The sequence below is a fragment of the Gobio gobio genome (assembly GCF_949357685.1).
Source record: "Gobio gobio genome assembly, chromosome: 1".
NCBI classification, from domain to species: domain Eukaryota; kingdom Metazoa; phylum Chordata; class Actinopteri; order Cypriniformes; family Gobionidae; genus Gobio; species Gobio gobio.
The window spans coordinates 50,739,834-50,761,452 of NC_137097.1; the positions used below are offsets into that span (position 1 = coordinate 50,739,834).

At 38.2% G+C, this 21,619-nt stretch overlaps 2 protein-coding genes across 3 annotated transcripts; both read right to left on the reverse strand.

The window, feature by feature from the left end:
- Positions 1–1,398: 1,398 nt before the first annotated feature.
- On the reverse strand, positions 1,399–5,646 carry rpl3 (ribosomal protein L3). Its single transcript, XM_079823232.1, has 9 exons — positions 5,612–5,646; positions 4,548–4,740; positions 4,129–4,297; positions 3,639–3,774; positions 2,908–3,094; positions 2,526–2,686; positions 2,335–2,436; positions 2,040–2,255; positions 1,399–1,506 (listed from the first exon to the last, which is right to left on the reverse strand). The coding sequence occupies exons 1-9, from the start codon at positions 5,612–5,614 to the stop codon at positions 1,465–1,467; spliced, it is 1,209 nt and encodes a 402-aa protein (XP_079679358.1). The 5' UTR covers positions 5,615–5,646; the 3' UTR covers positions 1,399–1,464.
- A 2,329-nt stretch (positions 5,647–7,975) lies between these two features.
- On the reverse strand, positions 7,976–21,090 carry slc25a39 (solute carrier family 25 member 39). Of its 2 annotated transcripts, XM_079821809.1 has the most exons (12): positions 20,934–21,090; positions 18,401–18,510; positions 17,603–17,662; positions 15,799–15,849; positions 13,776–13,885; positions 13,616–13,683; positions 12,911–13,035; positions 11,326–11,499; positions 11,119–11,228; positions 10,328–10,409; positions 10,064–10,147; positions 7,976–8,544 (listed from the first exon to the last, which is right to left on the reverse strand). In XM_079821809.1, the coding sequence occupies exons 2-12, from the start codon at positions 18,495–18,497 to the stop codon at positions 8,426–8,428; spliced, it is 1,080 nt and encodes a 359-aa protein (XP_079677935.1). In that variant the 5' UTR covers positions 18,498–18,510; positions 20,934–21,090; the 3' UTR covers positions 7,976–8,425. The 2 variants fall into 2 exon arrangements, with proteins under 2 accessions (XP_079677935.1, XP_079677936.1); XM_079821810.1 differs by lacking the exon at positions 15,799–15,849 and having other exon boundaries at positions 20,934–21,041.
- Positions 21,091–21,619: the final 529 nt, after the last annotated feature.

Consider the following 21,619-nt stretch of genomic DNA (forward strand, 5'->3'; position numbering starts at 1 on the left):
TGCAGAATATTATCCACCTGCTTTGAGACATACACTTGCAAATATGTAGAATTATGGAATAAAAAGTAGCACAGAAGTGTTTTGACAAAGGCACGAGCTGAGATTTAGTGTGGACTTTTCCAACCTCATTCTGAATCAACCTTTGTCCTCCAGGAACCATGTGAATGTACAATACTAATTAAGGTATATACAGCATTCATTATCGACCAAGCACCTGAAGGCCAGGATTTTCGCTGAGTCAGGGGGATCTACAAGGGTGCCATTGATCCACTTCCTGCTCTGCAGCACAGCTTCCCTGGTGCAACCTTTTACAGAGGTCATTCACAGAAAACAAAGTTAGACCACACTTCTTGGCAAAAGCCATTTGAGTTGGGTCCATAGACGTAAGATTATAACTTTTAATTTGATCTTGTTTCAGTTTTAATGGACAGCACATTTCAATTATGTGTGCATTCGGAAACAAACTGTGCTGATCCTCTTCCCTATTGTGACATGTCCGAGTGAAACAGCTAATCGAACTAGAAAAATGTTGGGCAAGACTTGATTTTGTGATTTGGGAATTGATTGGAAAGTTGGATCAGTATGGTTTGTTACTTTTGATATCGCATTCAAGTGAGGCATTGCTGCGTGCTTGCACCAGTAAACACAGCGCAACAATCTGAAAGGCTAGCAGCTGATATCCTAGAAAGTGATTACCAAAGGTGTGCTCAAATCTAATGTATGAATCAGAAAGTCATTTGAGAATCATTGACCATTGTGATGTACATGGGAAGATGTAGTTGTTTGACCTTTGATGCATGTCATTGTCAACATGGTGAGACCTCCAAAACAAACCCTTTTCACATTTCTGGGTTTCTTAGTAGCTAATGTCATAGTTGGGTTAATTATTATAACAGTGAATGTGAGTATACATTAAATGTTCCAATTTGCCAAAATAGCAAAATAAACTTCAAAAAGAGGGAATTTAAATGTATTTTTTCTTAATGAAGATACAAAACTTTGCAGGATTTACAATAATTATAGTTCAGTCACCAGTCTGTGAAAAGAAACCTTTATAAAAATAAATTCAAGCTCTCCATTTCACATGTACTATACTATAGCTTCCACACTCTGCCCAAGCACTTGGATATGCACCCAATAACAGTGCACATATCCAAGCTAACATTAGAGTGGCCATGTTGCTACCAACATTTCAATAAGCCATATTTAAGGTCTGCCAAACACTGAGGGGCAGTATATCGCCTTGTTTTTATTATGTATTAAAAACAAACATTTGTTTGAAGTGGTGCAGTCCTATTGCAATATTTAAAAGGTTTCATCGAGTAAAAAAAATTTAACCACTGCAATAACCTGTACAATTGAGTGCACTTAACCTCTTCTGAAAAAAGACAAGTCAGATATGGTTTACACCACTTTTATTAAACAACTCTGCAGTACTGCATGACAACACCAGACAGAGCACATTTATGACTCCTCCTTGGCGAGACGGTCTTTCTTGAGGGGTCCCTGTTGAAAAGAGAAAGAAAATGGTTACCAGCTAATTCAAATTGAGATGAACTACTGTAGATTTTATAAAGATAAGTCATGTCACCAGAGAGTGAACAGGGAGGAAGCACATGAATTCTCACTCCCCTGCCTCACTGAGTTTTAATTTTGCACTGGAATGGAACCCAAATTTCAGACTGATTGGCTGAAACAGGTTACGAACAGTGCACTGATGTGCAAAGGATCATGGGAACTGCATTTTCCCCACCACTTCAGTTTAAACATGCTACACTACATGTAGAGTGAGAAATAAAGCCACTATTGAGTCAGAGCAGAATCATTGCAATTCTTTAGCTAATGTTGTCATTTCTGTTCAGTTGTAGGCAACACCATTCAAGAGGCCCATTACCTATAAACACTACCAATTAGTTTCTTTAAAGGAGACCCATGCACTAACACCCTATAGACTCAGGGCTGACCTCTGACAGATCTTTGGCGACAGCAGGGTTATGGTGCTGAGAAGCCATTGAGTCCTAAAGTTATCATGCACTCACCATGAAGTTCTTCTTCTCTTCGATAGTCTGGAAACGTCCATGACCAAACTTGGAGGTGGTGTCGATGAATTTGAGTTCAATCTTCTCCTGAGCACGGCGGCTGGTCTGGACCAGAAGAGATTTGCGCAGGGTCAAAACCCTCTTCTTGGTTCCGATCACACAGCCTTTCACCATGAGGAAGTCGTTGGTCACCTCACCATAGTGCACAAATCCACCCTGAGGAAAAACACAAGTCAGTTTAAAAGAGCAACTACAGTCTGACGCAACCAAAAGTCACATAAGACAAGACACTCACCAGGGGATTGATGCTCTTGTTGGACAGATCATAATCAGTAGAGGCATTGCTCTTAACTACTTTTCCATCCTTGTTGTGATAGCCCACACCAATCTTGTAGATCTATATAAAAAAAAATAAACCCTCATGAGAAAAACAAATGCACAAAATTGATCCCACAGGAACACTAGGGTCTATTTCTTAGGCCTCACCTTCTTGTTGATCTCAGTGCGGTGGTGGTAGCCCTTCTGACCAGCACGAGCCACAGAGAAAGCCACACGGGCAGGATGCCAGGCTCCAATACAGGCCACCTTACGCAGACCACGATGGGTCTTGCGGGGCAGCTTCTTTGTGTGCCAACGGCTTGTCACACCTACAAGACATTTCTTTGATCAGAAAAGGCCTTTTTGAAGCTCATTTACTTAACATGGCAAGTGTGCTGTCAGAAGGAAGGCAGCATGGTAACTTTCCTCATGCGTTTCGGGCGCCATGCCTGACGCGATTAATCCATGTTTTTCATCATTTTGCACAATGCTTTAAGTCAGTTAAAGCTTTGGGGACAGACTGATGTTGAACAAAAAGCATTTCACCTACCCTTGCATCCATGACCCTTTGTAACGCCGATAACGTCAATCATCTCATCCTGAGCAAAGACATTAGAAATGGGAACCAACTGCTCAAGCTTCTCTCTGGCCCAGTCGACTTTATCAGCGATGGATCCACCATTAAGTTGAATCTCCATCAAGTGAGACTTCTTCTGTCTGTGGGGCAGCAGGCGCATCTACAGAAAAAAAAAAGAAAGTTTGGTAAACCTTCATGACAACTTTACAAAAGCACATATCCAATTATAATAAGTAAAACATACTAAGACTAATGCGTTAAGTTTATACAGCTCGGTGTATGCAACAGATTAATATTGCTGCCTTTTGTTGTAGGGATGGGACGGTATGAAAATATCACGATTATATTGACCAAAATTATCAAGGCTTTGTTAGAGATGAAATTCTTAAATAAAAAATAAAAAAAACCTAGCATTACGTCTTGTACACTATACAAAATAGATTTCTCTCAATTCAATGTCCCCATAATTATCTGGTATAAAAATTAATAAGCTTTTAATGAATATACACCATTATCCGTTAAAAATCACCCTTAATAGTCTTGTTTGAACTTGTTCATTTATCTTTGGCTCAAAGCCACTTGCTGCAAACTTTTCTTAGCGGAAGCTAAGTTGAGAAATTTCACAGGACCCGTCAATAGATGTTGATTTCCACTTGTACACATTACAAACCAGTCACCAGGGCCAGTCACAGTTAAGCTCTCACCTGTGTGTGGGCAATGATGCGAATGATCTGGCAGTACTTCTTCATGGAGGCGAAGTCTTTCTCCAGCTGCTTCTTGCCTTCCTCATCCTGCCACCTCTTGCAGTACTTGGTAAAGGCCTTCTTCTTGGACTTGTACCTGAACGTGGTAGATGAGGGCAGGGAGAAGCACAAAAAAAGGTTTGCACAGCCCCTTCATAGCCTAGCAGGCCAGTGGAAGGAGACTGGGCGTAGCTGCTTTGCCCATCCTCATGGTGAAGGGGAGGCATCAACAGCATTAGGTCATTTTGGCTCATGGCACGGTTTCTAAGGAGCCCTTTCCACCGGCCAGAGGAGCCCGGAGCTCATCAGGGCACAAGGCACCTGAGCGGAGCTGCACCACACCGACACGTTAGATTGGCTCAGAAAAACATGACTGTTTAATCTGGCCAACAACCACCAGCTCCAGACTAAACATGCAAGCAATCATAGCTCTTTTAAAACCAAGTCTTACCAGTTCTTATAGAAGCGACGCTTGCACTCATCACTGATGTGCTCTGCAAAGATGGTCTTGAAAGAGCGCAGGCCACGGGGGGTCATGACGTATCCAACAACACCCACTACGACCATGGGGGGAGCCTCCACAATGGTCACTGCCTCAACCACCTCCTTTTTGTTGACCTCTAAGCACAAGCACAAACTAGTTAGTAAGATGAAAACAATAAGACTTCACTGGTTTTAAACACCAAGCTATATCTAATAATGCAGGTTTAACACTTGGATGGCAACTGCGCTCAGTACTCGACATTCAGCAAGGGCTATAGGCCCAAATATGTCCGCCCGTCGAGGCTCTCATCACTGGCAGGCACACTTCAGGCAAAGTAGGACACGTTTCTAAATGTAACAAATCTGAATGCTGAAACATTAACTCACTTGAGCCAGGTCGGTCAACCTCACGGACTATGTGGGTCATGCCAGCCTTGTAGCCAAGGAAAGCAGTCAGGTGAACAGGCTTGCTGGGATCATCTTTTGGGAAACTCTTCACCTTGCCACGATGGCGTTTGCACCTCTTGCGCGGCAGGAAGCCCAGAGAGCCGTGGCGTGGGGCCGAAAATTTACGGTGAGACTGTTGAAAAAAAAAAAAAGAAGTTATTTTGAGCATCACAAATTCTCAATGTTAAGCTCCCAGTGACCTGACATGATCGGCATAAGTCCATTAGTTTTACAACTGATTTAATTATGTTGGCTACAAACTTAGAAATTGCTCTATGAAAATTATTTAATTTACAATAGAATATTCTTACGGGACCGTTCAAATAGAATGCATTTTTCCATTGACCTGCGCTACTTACCCCATTGTTTTCAATTTAGACACGTGCATGTGGTGCTCAAATTAATACAAAATTAACTTTAAAAAACGCATTGTGTGCGAATGGCCCCTTTCAATAACAAGTGTCAAAGAAAACGCATAATTTTATTTACATCTCCTGAAATGTAACGTTACATGTTTTATTAGAGGAAAGAAACAAACGCGATTTTAAGAGTGGGTCTCCACATGGAAACATCAAGTCTGCCATAAACTACTGCGTAAAAAAACTACTGTTGCCCCTTGTAACTTGCGACTGTAAAATTTATGTCGGCACTTCACGTGATAGGCCCAACAAAGAAATCGCAAAACAGAAACCATAACGAGAACAGCTAAACTCCGAAAAAAGAACATTTGACATGGGGAAAGATTTAATAACTCGGTAGTACCTTCGTGTTTCCTAGAGCATATTAAAATCGTTAAGAGTTAACATAGAAGAACGAAAGCAGCCTGCCATTTTCCCCTCACCGTCAAAATCAAACACTATGTACCAAACACTCAGACTCACACTCCATAATCACAGCAAAACATTTGTTTACCATCTATGTATAATATATTGAATAGGATGTGTCTAAAATCAGAAGGATGACTTTGATTTAGGGTGGATTGAGAAAAAGAGACAGACACTCACCATTTTGTCCCCGGTCCGTTGAAAGAGAGAGACTGAGAGGCGGCGCTTCTTTATAAAGCAAGACGCAAGTTCGACGTGTTTGCGTCACGGCCTACGCATCTCGTACGTTACGGTACGTTACGATCTGTGGTTACGACCATAGACTGTTGGCGTCGCCCTCTGTTGGTGTGTAATGCATTGTGCTCAACATGTAGTTGAACGTAGTAGTGTTTTTTTTTACAGTCTATGTGCTCAACATGTAGTTTGCAGTTCATATAAAGATTTATTTATGAACATGTATTCATTATGTGCCAATAATGTCAAACACACGTAAGAAAATCTATATGCAACAGTTCTTAATGTTTATTTTCTTTGCACGCTTTTTCTTACTATTATTATTAAATGCCTTAATCATCACAGTATGCTAGTGCAAGGGATTAATCAATATGCTGATTGAGGACTGTTTGGGACACTCAGGAACAGAATGGTTCTGTCTGGGGAGACAGGGTCGTTTGACCTCAGTGATATAACGTACCATGTGCTTCACAGGACACGTGCTTTCCACTACATACTATTTATCTAACATGTGTTCTAACATGTAACTATCTCATGTTTGGCCTCATCTTGCAGCTTATAAACTGAACTGAATGATAGTGAACTTAATAGAGATATTAAATCATAATGTACAATCTAGGTAGGCTATTGCTTAAACATGCATTGAGGAGAATATGTTAATGTATTGCTTATCCCCCTCTCAATCACCATTTGCCCTATCTCTTGGTTTTCGTGTTTGTATTCCACTCGTGTTTAGCAATGCTTTGCCCAGGGTATAAGAAGGAAAGGTAACTGTTGATCTGGAAGAAACCATGCCACTCCCGCAAACCGTTGCATAACCTCCTCATACTACAAGAAATGTACAGCCTGTTTGTTATTTGTTGCAGCAAAGTTTTTCTATACGGTATATAGCTTTCTGTATAACATGTAACTTAATAATAAACCTTTCCTGTTTTAAAAGCTTTGAGAATCTTTCCTTTTACCACTGATAATGTTGAAAGCTAAAGTTCTAAGAAAGATTTTCTACCATTAAAGAATAACAACTTTAACGAAGTCAGATAAATAACTGAATCGTGCACGTTATCCTTCAACTGCTTTTTGCTCCGACTGTTGGTTCAAAATAGCAGTAAGCTTCTAGCCTTACAGTGGCTGCATGCAGAATTAGTAAAGATGCAAGTTTAAATTGTAATAAAATTCATATTTGAAATATTTTATGTTTCCTTAATTTCAAGTGTGCTATTACAAAATATCTATAAACAAATTATCACACTAATGTAATCATATTTAACCAAAAAGTACAATTACCATAGTTTCCACCAAAGTTAAAATTCTGTATTTACCCTCACATTAGTCCAACCCTGTATGTCTGTCTAGTAGTAGGGAGGTTAAGCCCAAAAAATAGGCCTTTGACTTCAAGTCATGATGCAAAGGTCCCCTTTGGTAGGTATGGAAGTACCTTAGGGCCATAGAAATAAATGTATCCTAAGACACAAGTGAGATCACATTTTGTAAGTTCAGAAAAAGACCCAAATATATCCTATTCGCCTATTCATTATTTTTCTCACATGAATAGGGTAAAAAATGTAACCTTTAGATATCACAATGAAAATTACTGAGTTGATTACTTATATCAAGACAAACAAAAAAAATTTAAATTGTTTGTTAACATGGACAAACGGTGCATAATCTAATTACATATGTGCTAATTTGCATTGGGTGGAATAAAGATGATGTTCAGCAGTGTTCAAACATTGTTTTTTTTATTTGTCATTTTGTCCATTCAGTAGAAGTGGATGGGGACCAGTGACAGCTGTGGTCACCATTCACTCTCATTGTATAGAAAAGTCATTTAAAAATTCTGCTGGGTAACTCCTGATGTGTTACATGTAAGAAATTAAAGTCCTATCACGCCATGGAAGGACATGAGAGTGAGAAAATGTCGATTTTTATTTTTGAGTGAACTTACCCCTTAAGAATAAATCGTTCTGCTCACATTCCATCTATACCAGGCATATTCAATTACTTTTTATGTACTTTCTCACACTTACTCAGAAATGCAACCTAAAAATAATTTATGTAGTATGGCTTCCTTTTGCTTCAGTAAATGCGGAAAAAGGATTTTAAATGTCTTTTATTAGATAAAATGTGAGAACTGTCTAATCATTTCAAGTCAGCAGTATGTTTACAGCAGTAGATATTGTTTGTATCTGAACTAAATGCAGGTGTAGTTAACAGGACGAGCAAAATAAAAAAATCCCTGTTAAAAAACAACAAGTAAAGCTCAGTACTGAGCTCATTCATTCTGAGGTTTCTTCAACAGGAACAGCAGAGGGCAGCACCGAGTCTTTAATAAAAGGAACTCAAGTCATGCACTGCAGATACAACAACCTGGATGTCTCACCCAACCCTCAGCCATTTCAATAAGTGGGGCATTAATGGGGAGGTAGTGTTTCTGCCAGCATGCTTTGGTATTGTTCCCTAAGGCATCATAGGGTTTGGGGGGGATTGTGCATTTATTGATGCGTCATAACTGAAGTCCTACATCTCAGACGCAAAGTATTAGTTAAAGTCTCACAGCTTTTAATTCCTTGTGCCAGTCAGTAGGCACATCACCCAACAGTTAGAGTTTCCTTCAAAAAACTCTGAGAGAAAAAAAAAAACAAAAAAAAACTCATTACAATGCTGGGTTTAAGTCATCAGTGTTTGCAGTAGCTGACAAGGAGTCCCTCTCAGCTTCCTCAGGGCTTGATCCTGGACAAACCACAGGTCCTCTCGCCCATCTCAAAGACCGCATCTTGCCTGATCCAGATTACGCTTCTGAAAGAAAGTCTTCCCGAACTCATAAGTGCTGATCATGACTGCACAGGCGGGAGCAACTTTGATCACTCTTGGAAGGAAACCTGAAAAAAGCAAAGCTGTTTATTGAATGTATTCAACAGTCTCACTGTTTAAATATAGAAAAAAGTTTAGGCCGTGGTGTGTAGTTTCAAATCCAGTTCGGTCCCACACCAAAATATTGTTTCAGCCAGAAATTGAAAAAAAAAAAAAAAAAGACATCTTATGCTTTGTTACATTTCCAACTTTCTTCAGTGTTACTGTTTGAGCAGGGAAAAGGTCAAAGTGACTCCAAAGGGAGTTATTCTGTATATCAGTAAACTCTGTTTATTCCTCATTTAAATAAGGCTGTCCTGGCTGAATTGCATTAGTTGTGTGTTGAAAATCGCCGTTATGATAAGGGGCGTGACAACTCCAAAACAAGCTTGAAACGGTTGACCAATCTCAACTGGTCCAGCCTACCAATAAGAGCACATCATGCTTTTTAGAAAAAAGTGCTTAATTCATAGTTTTCACGTGTCGTCACACGCTTATAGGAACGCCCACCTGGAGGGCAAAACAAGGCTCTCCTCCATTGCCCGCTAGTCATTTTTACGAGGTTTGTAGTCAGTATAAATGCGGTAAAACAGTGATATTAAAATAATAAATTCAATATACACCTTATTGATGTTGCATACTTTGTACAGGAAAGCAGACGAACACGGAATATTAGTGCAACACAAGGTTTCTCGTTAGGTGTTTTCCCCATCGAAATCCATTATAAAGAAAACGCGTTGCGTTCATATTCTTGCCTCATCTACTCGCCTGTATATAGTATACATCATAAAAAAGGTGTAAACTGAATTTGATCTTTTAATATCACTGTTTAAGTGCATTACGGCACTTTAAGGGTGGGTTGCACTAAGGATTCTTTAGCCTGTAGTCAGTTCACCCTCCATCTGCTGCTTGATCAGCTCTATAACGTTTTACTGCGTAATTAATCTGTTTAAAATGAAGTGGTGCAACAACTCGATTTAAAATAAAACCCAACAAATCCTTTAAACTTTGCTTAATTTAATCCTTATTGGTGCAGCTCACCCTATAGTGTTTTTCACGTTAAGCGTTTTAAAAACGTCCCGCTGTTTTCAGTGATTGAAATACTGCAGCAGGTGCTGTATATGGCTCATAAGTGCCCAAAATGTGCATCTTGTTCACATATTTTTGTTTTAAGATGGAAATTTGACAGGCTTGTGCTGTAGTTCTATGGCGGTTTTGCCCTCCAAGGCTCCGCGACAGTCACGTGACTGAAAACTATGGATAGACTGGAACTAAACAGAGCGTTACTGACAGACTGAGAAATGCTGAAACAATGTCAATATGTGAAAAACTATTTTTTTTTTTTTTTTGGAACATTCAAGCATGAAAACTTATTCTAGTAGACCCCAAAAAACAAGCTTTTGTAAAACGGCATAATATGGCCTCTTTAAAATGTAGGCAGTTGAGTTCATTTTGAGAGTCACAAACAGGCCTGACGTCAATCGCTAGTTTGGTTGATGAAGTTATATAACTACTCTGACATCAATGTCACTAGAAATTAGAGCTTACCTGCAAACAAACCCCTGTATCCCATGTCAATCCAGATATTCCTCATCATGTTCCATGTGGAGGCTGGTTTCTTCATAGAGATTGCTGAGAAAGGTCAAAATGTCATGAAATTTGAGGCCTGACAAATGTAATTAATTTAAGCTTAAGTAATCAGCTCTGAATTGTTTTTAAAAGCGAGTAGTCACCTATTGAGATCATATGTCAGGTTGTATTACTACACTCTTTCTAACGTATAAACAGGTGAAACTACAGAAGCTGCTATACCTCCGAGAGCCTCCATTTCTCCTAACTGGATTTGTCTGCGCGTTTTCACCACGTCAAAGGGCAGGGTCAGAACTGCAGCGATCTGTCAAAAAGAAAATTGATATTTTAATAAGGCAGGCCATATTGCTTTATAAAATCATATCATGGTTTTCAGAAAAATATTCAAAGCAGCACAACTGTTTTCAACATTGATGATAAATGTTTCTTGAGCTTCAAATCATATTAGAATGATTTTTCAAGGATCATGTGACACTGAATACTGGAGTAATTTTTTTCGTTACAGGAATAAACCACATTTATTTTCTATTTTACTACTTATTTGTTCTTCAAATAAATGCAGCCTTGGTGAGCAGAAGAGAACATTAATTATTACTCAGTTATATTCACAATTATACAATTCTATTATCACTGCAAAACCAATCCATTATAAAGAACTTCAACAATGTAGTCATGTTTTAAGTATGTAGTAAGATAATACACAAAATATCACTTGACCATTAGTTAAATGCAATCAGTTTCACTCATGTCCTACATTCATCTGGGACATAAGTCGGCCCAGCATTTGTTCTCATGGAAAAGCCTTTATTGTTAATCAGTCAGGCCAGATAAGATAGGAAGCTCTTTACATTGTTTAATCTTTTTTTTCCTCACAGTAGCCTTTTATAATCATTCATAAACTCATCCATATTAATTTATAGCCATTGAGTTCCTTCTAATGTGTCATTTACAATAAAGTAAAAGTCATCAATAATTTCTGGCTTTTGAGAGTGAGGTGACACTGGGATACTCACTGCTCCTGAGATGGCCCCGGCTGTAAAACTGATGGTGAAGGAGGTCTGTGGTGCCCGGTACCGCTCACACAGCTGTGCCTTCACTAGCTCATAGTTAAACCAGTACAGGGCTAAAGGGGAGAAAAAAAAAAAAGAAACAGTCAAGCATTGCATCTGTGGAACATCCCGCTCACTATCACGCTGCCAGAGAATGAACAGGTCACTGACCTGAAAAGGGCACGTCCCGTAGGACAGTGGGTCCCCACCCTCTCCAGAGAGATAACCAGCCATCCTGAGCCACAGCCGAGCGGACACACAACATCAGCTCACTGTATGGGAGTCTGCGGGACTGCATCTTAGTCCGAACTAACTCCAGAGGGCTGATCACAGACACTGCTCCCACTGAGCAGCACAGAGAGGAGACGTCAATAATGTGACAACAGAGATCACATCACAGCAGTATCGATCTAACATAACAAGTACAACACTAAGGGGTAAAACTGGGGATGCACCAACATTAACATTTTGCAGTTTTTTATTTTTGTCTAAATACATTTATAATAGAACATTTTAAATACTAAAAGTGAATTTACAGCATTATAAATGTACAGTATGAAAAATGTATTTGAGATTTGCTAAAGATTACATATAAACTTAAAGGATTAGTTCACTTCAAAATGAAAATTCTGATATTTTACTCACCCCCATCTCATCCAAGATGTTCATGTCTGTCTTCAGTCGAAAAGAAAATACGTTTTTTGAGGAAAGCATTCCAGGATTTCTCTCCACCATTGACTTCCATTGCAACCAAAATGTTGAAGGTCCAAATCAATGCAGTTTCAAAGCGCTTCGAAGGGCTTCAGAGGCTCTGCATGATCCCAGACGAGGAATAGGGTCTTATCTAGCGAAACCATTGGCCATTTAAAAAAAATATATATATATATTTAAAATGAATATACTTTTTAACCTAAATTGCTCATCTTGCGCTGCTCTGCGCTCGCGAAAACACCACACTAGACATAGGCGGAAGCACCACCCCCGTGTTTACTTCGACATTTTGGTTGCCATGGAAGTCAATGGTGGAGAGAAAAATCCTGGAATGTTTTCCTGAAAAACTTAATTTCTTTTCGACTAAAGAAAGACATGAACATCTTGGATGAGATGGGGGTGAGTAAAATATCAGGAAAATTTAATTTTGAAGTGAACTAATCCTTTAAATATATATACTACTGTTCAAAGTTTTTTGTCTTAAAAATAAATTAGAATCTTTTGTAACATTGTAATGTGTCTTTAAAGTCTTTAAAAGTATTATTTAAAATAAATGCTGTTCTTTCTAATCATCAAAAAAAAATCACTGGTTTCCACAAAAGTATTAAGCAGCACAAGCATTTTCAAGATTAATAAAAATACAAAAAAAAAAATTCTTAAACACCAAATCAGCATATTATAATGATTTCTGAAGGATCATGTGACCGAAGACTGCATTAATGATGCTGAAAATTCAGCTTTTACATCACAGGAATAAATTACATTTTAAAATTGAAAATTTATTTTTAAATGTAATAATATTACTGTTTTACTGCATTTTGATTAAATAAATGCACATATATACATACATAAACATATATATAATTTTTTATTTTTTTTTATTTTTTATATAACTGATTTATTATGCAAGTTTTGTTTAAGGATGCACATTATATAATTTTAAGATCTTCATAATACACATTACAATAATGCAGTACCCATTAAAATAATGCAGTCCCCATCAAAAGATGCTTGTATGAGACAGGAAGGACGAGAAAATACTTACATCTCGCTAACCCTCCTGCTATAAGGGGAATATGGTCCCCTTGATAGCCCATGCCGTAACACAGGAAGTCTCGCAGCTGGTCATAACAGGTGAAGTAGATGACTGTGGCAGGAACTGCCATCACTCTTCAAACACAAACACACCAATGACCATTAGTTGTAAACAACTTGTGCACAAATGTGTGTCATTTTCAAGGATTCATGGTTGTTTTTATTTGCTGGTTTGTCAAGCTCAAGTCAACAGACCCCAAAAAAGATTATTTATTTTACAGTCAGACGTTCAATCATTAACACATATAGACGCTTACACAGCATTTCAGCTATTCAGTAAACAGCATGACTACTGTAGTCGTATTCACAACTAATGACTTCTTTTAATGAGAGTTATCTGTCAGAATCCTACACTCAATGAACTTTGAATCTGTCAAAGCATTTACAGAATTAAAATAACTTAATTACTAAACTTAAAGTCATTGCTTTTGACAACTGCACTTGTTCCAGCAGAATCGAAGTATTTCGTATGAGCTGCAGTTACAGCACACACTTTACAAATATTGGCACACTAACACAAGACTAGATTAGATCTGTCCTATAAAACTGATTTAGTACAAAAAAAAAATATATATATATATATATATATATATAAACTGCGCAAGTCACAGTTTATATGTGTACACTGTGTACACTGGCATGATGCTGGACTTACAGTGTGGGGGGAAGTCCACTCCATAAAGACCTGATCCCCTCATTACGTGTGATCTTAACAAATGCATCCTGAAAAACAAAAAGTGAATTAATCAAGACATGTCATTACAAAAACTTCACAATTTGAATCACAATTTGTAAAGATGCAAATAATTTTTTACCACGGTCCCATTGAAGTGGTTGGGGGTTTTGTACCAGCTGGAACAGCTTGACATATTCTGACACACATAGACGTGGTCCATCAACCCGTTACAATAGAGGAAACATTTCCCTAAAAAGAAAATATAGTAGTATAAACCTAATTTGTAATACTTTTGCAAATAAATTTCCAATTGCCACAAGCACCCAAGTATTTAAAGACATTAGACATACAAAAATACACTCATATTACTTAAGAATGAGAGAAGGTACAATGAGCAAGATGGTGGAATAAGTCCCGCCTTCTAAAATAAAAGACCCAATCACTGATTGATGAAGTCATTGTGTCACTGCAGCTGCCGTTAGAAGCTCCGTTTGCTTTAGAAACAGTTGCCCTATGTAAATACGCACTTGACCACTTGTCTACTTACATGACGTATTTCCTGTACTTGGCCCAAGTGTTCAACTTTGTGTTTATCTAATTAATTTAACTTACAGTGGAACTTTTTCCTCGACATCTCGTGATTTCACGAGTGTGCACTTCAGTGTGCATTAAGGGTACTGCGCTTTGACATGGGACACTTGCGCACTTACTTCCTGTCGCGTACACGCGCTCTCAAGTGGCCAAGACCGCAAGTGAGGGTATTTGGATAGGGCAAGTCTGTTCTGAGACTCATGCTTAGGACTGCACACACGCATTGGCAGATTTAGCCTGAAAAAAAAGGCTTTTTTAATGCTATTTGAGCGTAAGAAACAACATTTATGGGACAGTCGGACAAGTCAGATCTTGTTGCTGATTTGAAATATGTTATTTAATTGTGAGTTCGGAAATCAGTTCTTGAGATTTCAGGTCTCCCTCATTCAAGTTGTCAATTGCATATTTGCAGCACCTCCAAGACCAAGTCTTATCAGCATGAAATTGAACTTGGTCTTGGAGGTGCTGCAAATATGGCCACAGAGTGAACAGACTTTCCTTGAAAGGGACTTTGATAAAGATCAAATCACAAAAAAATTAACCATACAAAACACTTCATTCATTTTTAATCTCAATTGGTTATTGTAGAACATTAAGTAGAAACTTGCAGTCTAAATGGTTAAAGTTAGGACAGCAACTAAACATTAACAATATACATATATGAGTTTAAGACGACATTAAACAAAGACAATTCTCTCTGGTGACGTATGGAGGGCTTCTCCAATCCTTTTGTCTGCTTAAACCCTTACAATTGACTGCAAGCATTTACATCAGCCTCCATCCAATCAACAACCGATGCATAGAACCAAATCACCTCCATACTGTTCTGATACGTCAAATATGGGAGGGAAAGACTTCTGTTTTATTGTGACTTTGAACACTGCCACAATACAGTTAATAACAACAAAAAGACAAAACTGTCTATACAGTGTGAAACCTCAATGACTCCTGGATTGTTGTATTTGCAGACATATGGCAGACATGTGTTTACAATGAGTTTTCCAAGAAAGCCGTTTCCAATAATTTCCTGTATTCAGTTCAAAGGATTTGGTGATTAGGACTGAGGTCTTAGATAAGAGGCTCTATAAATATTAGCGACCATGGCATTGACCATGCTGCGACAGTTTAACCAATTCCAGCCTTGGCACAAACAAGCAGTCCTCCTACTATTTTAAGACATTACGCAAGACCGGTTCAAGGTAGGTCTACCTGGCATGGCTTTTAGTTTGTCCTCAAGAGTTCAGTAAATGATCCACTGCTATAAACACATTGAATAAACATTTAGATACAAGCAGAGAAGACCTCTGAAATATTTTCTGAATGCATTTTTCAACTTGTTGGGGTGTTTTGTGCACATGTGTCATGTCTGTTTGCAATGTGACCTTGCATTTACCCCTTTAGAGACGTGTTATATACCGGTAAGCCAAAATGTTGTTTGCACTATGTGATTTAGTTGTTTTGCAGAACGTTTTTGTAATTCTTTGAGTGGTAGTTAGTGAGTGTTAGTAAAGCGAGCTGCTGGTCTTTGTGAGAGGACCACTGATGACACTTCATCTGATTTACATACTCACATTTTGAAGGGCGGATGACCCTAGCCCAAGGCCTTGAGTCTGCTGCTAGTGCTACGAGAGAGAGAGAGAGAGAGAGAGAGAAAGAAAGCTCATAGTGCATATAGCAAATGCAAAACAGCATGAGGTATGTGTTATCAAGGGCTTATAGCAGGTTTTTAGATATAAACTACTGTTCAAAAGTTTGGGGTCAGTTTGGCTTCAGCAAGGATGCATTCACTTGTCAAAAGTCAAAAGGCATTTATAATGTTACAAAAGATTTCCATTTGAAATCAATTTAAAATCGTAATACTATTTCACAATGTTAGTGTTTTACCGTATTTTTGATCAAATAAAAACAGAATTGGTGAGCAAAAGATACTTCTTTCATAAACATGAAAAAATATATTATGGAATATTGCTGTATTTATTATACATAATTTATCCCACTATTTTTTTGTTATTCATGAGCCGTGGTAATTTACAAATCAAAATAACTTCCTCTCCCTATTGCAGTGACATCTCTTCTCTTCTCAGATTAAGTGTTTACTGGCGTGAGGGCAGGACAACCTGTCATTCACATGACATCACGGCAATAGCAAATCAGAACAATCCAACCAATTCCCAATTGAGAAAATGAAGTCCCTCCCTACACTTTTCTAGTTCGAGAAGCCGTTTCACTAAGATACATTTCACAATAGGGAAGAAAAGACTAATCGCAACTTCCGCTTCATGACGACTTTAAAGACCCCAAACTTTTGAACGTTAGTATAGCTTATTTTTTTTTACTGTTAATAAAGCTCAGTTCTAATTATTTAATTCCAGCTTAATATGCAGAGAGTAAGCCCTTTTTAGGTCAATCAAAGCCATTTGTAGCAATCAAAACATTAGGGGTGTTGAAATGAACCATTGCATCGCGATGCAGAATCTTCCACGTCCGCATCAATGCAGTAATAGACCATAATCGATTATAGCCTACTGATGTTTCTCTGACATCATTCGTCACATACGCGCTTCTAGCTAGCACAAAATGGCAAAACACAAACTATGGCACCCACTATTTTTAACATTTATAGCGTGTGAGCGCGTGCGAGGCTGCATGCATGTGCGTGAGCGTTATTGTAATTTAAGTACACTACTTGACAGTTTCATGCGCTTTTAGTATTTACTAGTTCTAAATGGTCCAGTCGTCTCTGTTCAGACTTAAGTTGTGTTTGATGTTTGCTACATTCATGAAGTGTACTTTCTTGGAGCAGATAAATAAAGGGAGTTCATATATCTGACTGCTTGTATTCATTGTCGAAAATGTAGCCATGTGCAGTAAAATTGAAAATTATGGATGCAACGCATTGTGATATCGAATCGAAGACATGATAATCGTAATCGAATTGAATCGTGAGACCAGTGACATTTCACACCCCTACAAAACATTAGCTCTATTTGTACCCTAACCAACCCAACAGGACGTTGACTCAACCAATGGTGAGAGTTTGGGGCAGGACTGAGTTTAGCAAACTATGGCAGATGGTGTGTGTTTGGAATCAGTCATTTTTGCAATGCTAGTGGCACAGAAAATTCACTTAGCTTCAAGAGACATATTTTGAAGAGGGGAAAAAAATAATTCAGAGATAAAGACCAATATGAACTTGAAGACTGTTTATTTAAAGCATTTGAATGGAAATTTGAAGCACTGGTTGTAGAAACACTGGAACTGATGTTGAACTTGTGTGACTTGTATAATGTCTGGAGAAAATGCATGAAGTTTACAGTTCAATCATCTGACATTCTGTATGTGATCAAGAATTGAAAAGCTGCTTGAGATCTGTACCTTGATAGGGAGGAGTTTGCTGGGTTTGAAGTCTGATCTTCACCACATCCAATGGTGTGACTGCAGAGCAAGAGGGAGAAAAAGTGAAAAAAAAATAAGATTTAGCCTTGTATAAAAGTTAGCATTTCGATTCTACATATAACAAGGCTTGCACAAGCACAATGCAGGAAATGTCCAATTACACTGTAAAACTTTAAACACACTTACTTTATGAAAACATATATACATTTCCCAACATATACTACCGTTCAAAAGTTTGGGGTTCTGTTTGTTTTGAGAAGTGTCTTATGCTCACCAAGAATATATTTTAAAATTTAATTTAGTCCTTTGGTGTCAAAGCTGAATTTTCAGCAGCCATGATGATTCCAGTCCAATATCACATGATCTTTCAAAAATCATTCTAATGATTTACTGAGCAATAAAAAAATTTGTTATTATTATTATCAATGTTGAAAACAGTTGCTTTATATTTTTATGGAAACGGATACATTTTTCAGGAATCCTTGATGAATAGAAAGTTCAAATATCAAGCATTTATTTGAAATGGATATTTTGTAACATTATAAATGTCACTTTTAACCAATTTAAAGGGTCCTTGCTGGGAAAATTATTTAATGTAATGCATTTAATCCCAAATGCAATTTATTAATACTAAAACATATGTATTTGATAACATTTTTACTCTTTCACACTCACTCACACACTCACACACACTCACACGCTAAAATTGGACAAATTAAGGAAATTACGTTACGGTAAAAACAGAAACAAAATTATTGTGCTGATTCTTGTCCTCACCAAACAGAGATGTTAGCACAGCCCCAGTGCCAGACGCCAGCATCTGCTGCACGGGCGTAATAGCAGCCGAAGGCCTGACTGCAGGCCCTTCCCCCATCCTGCCAGCCCACCTGAAAGACAGAGCAGAGGCGACTATTGCATATATCAGAATACATTCATCCTCAGGATTTATCTTTTTTTATGGTCCTGTTTTATAGCTCCTGTCATCAGGGAGACCTCTACTGACCTCCTCAGTCCTCTGTAAGACAGTGTAATATCATCTGCTCTTAAATAACGACATTTATTTTAAAAAACAAAGAGAAAGTAACTCCTAGCAGCAGGGGTGATTATAATGGCCCAGCACAGCATACTGATATCTTATCTACTGAGCACACAGCTGGGGTGGGTCACCCTCCCCGTAGCCTATACTATCCCTGCAGAAGTCTGTAAACTAGCTTATAAGAAACAAGTGTGCTGTCTGGATGCTTTCAGCATGCAACATGTTCAGTGTCAAAGATTGGGGTAGTTAGGAGAGTTAAAGGGAAAGTTCAACCAGAAATGAAAATCCTGAATATTTTGAAAAAGATTGGTAAAGTTGTGGTTCCCTTTGACTTCCATTGATTATTTTCACCCATACAATGGAAGTCAATGGGATCCATAAAATGGAAGTCAATGGGAACCAAAACCAGTCGATTAACAACATTTTTTAAATGTTGGTATAACTTTTTATGTTCCACCGAAGAAAGTCATATGGGTTTGGAATGACATGAGGGTCAGCAAATCTATTCCTTTCAAATCAAGGCATATTATATGAGAATACTAGGGGGGAAAAACAGCAACACTTGTGTGCTGGAGAATTTGAACTACATTGACAAATAGTGCAAAAGCTAGAACAAATGACAGCTTTAGGCTAGTAACACAAAGTAAAATCCATATGCTAAAAGATCAAGAGAGAGCAGAGCAGCTGTGAGCAAAATTGATCTTCATATTGGCCTGACACATATGAGGTACAGGAAGCTGCTGCTAATACGCCATCATGGGTTTTTGCTCTCATTTTGATCAGTGTAAACATGCTCATTTTACATCTGTGTTAAAAGACTCAAAAAGGACAGTCCATAATCTCTAGAGCAGCCAAACAACCCCCAAATAGGTTTTATATCACTCCATCACATCCCTTCATATATACAGGGGTTGGACAATGAAACTGAAACACTGGCCAATATAGTGTTGGAGGTTACCTTTACCTATGGTATCCAGGTTAAATGTCAATATACCACCACGCAGGACGAATCATCATCTCTGATGAGTCCACCATCACTGTTTTTCCCACATCCGGGGGAGTTACGGTGGGGAGAAGACCCAAAGACTCCCATGACATGACAGATGACATTGAAGTTAGTTGACGAATTGCGACAAAAGAGGCCAATGAGCCTTCACGGAGCATAACGGCTTAGGTTTTATTTGTTTTTTGTAAAAGGCGATTTTCAAAGTGAGGTCGCTTCCATAGCAAACATGTCACAACCTGGCATATCTAAAAAAACACTTAATGCTTTAGGGCCTACCTACATTTGGTTTCTAAGGGAAGAGCTGTTGACTATAAAAACAGAAAATCTGACAGTTGATGAGTGAACTCGATGAACTCGTTTAAGATTTCCTAACAACAGATAAAATGAGATTTTGTAAGACAGGATACGAATCCTAAATCAAGATAAGATTTGCTTCTTTTATACAAATTTGTGGAAAATCCTAAATTAACAAAGAGGAATGGCTCAGAATCCCTCTGGCCACTGTGCGGGACTTGTATCGGTCATATCCAAGACGAATTGATGCTGTAATAGCACCAAAAGAAGGCCCTACACCATACTAATAAATTAATGTGGTCTAAAATGAGATGTTTCCTGTATACAAACAAGATTGTTGAGACGTGGGGAAACATGCCACTAGTTTTGCAAATAGTAACATATCTACTTATTAAATTTAGGCAATCCTTTCCGTCAATGCTGCAAAAGTCACTTGATAGCTGCATTTTCTAATCTACATCAGAATAGTTTATTAAATTAATAACATTTCAGATGTATGTATTACATTAAAAAGCTATATGCATTAAGCATATCCAAAATGTTATGGATGTAATCCTTAAGCCTTAAAAAACACTACTGAGCAGCCACAATTCAAAAACAAAGAACAAAAGGTGCTGTCAACTCAAAAACAAAACACTAGTAGGCGAGGAAGTTGATCAAGTCATGGGGTAGCTACAATATTGCCTGTCCAGAACAAAGCACAATGTCATTTTTTTGCTGTTGCCACTATTGGTTAAAAACAAAACAAAACCATTACGGAACGAACATCAAAATCATCAGATACCTGTGCGGTAACGGGTTCTGCTCCATCAATCCAGTTTCAAGAGCTGTACGTGCTCTGCTCGCATTAAAAAGCAATGGCGCACGATCGTGGCACATTGTGTACAGAGCAGTGAATTTAGTCCTTTTGAAGCTAATGGCAAAAATGGAAGGTTGGTTGAGGATTAATATTACGGCTCGTGCAGATAACTCACCTTTTGTCTAAACCGGAGGGTTTTCGTGCATTTGTTCGGTTCGTGACATTCTGAAGTGAGACTCTCCTCCGCTGCGCAGTCGGATTGTCTCAATGCGCACGAGCAGCGCGCAGCGGGTGATAATGAGAAACACAATGCGCCCCCTGCCGGCAGGCCTGAATCCAAATACAGGTTTAGGGTTGTTTTTGTCGTGCAGCCCAGCTAGTTGTGTCACGTTTTAGGCAATGAGAAGAGGGATACAACATACAAGTAACATTTAATGCACTTAATTATATCGCAGGATATCTGCTATCAACTGAAATTATAAGACAAGCATAACAGAGACATGATATATGACTTTTAAAAATTATATAAAAAAAAGGATTTACATAAGTCACATAATAATGACATAACATAGATGAATTGTATATTTTATTGAACTGAAACAAATGCATTTATTATACCTGCTTCCAACCATTAAGGTTGCAGTTTCCCCAAAACATGAAAAAAAAAAAACAGTGAGGCAACATTTTGTGTGAAAAATCCTTGTCTCTGCCAATGCTCCCCTAATTTAGAGCTAGGGCTAAAATGAGTTTTATACACTGGTGATGAAAAAAAACAAGTTTGTAAATGTTTTCAAACAGAAAAAATTTGTCAAAATGAGTTTATAGCTTTAAGAAATCCTTATATGTTAGCTCTCATGTTTA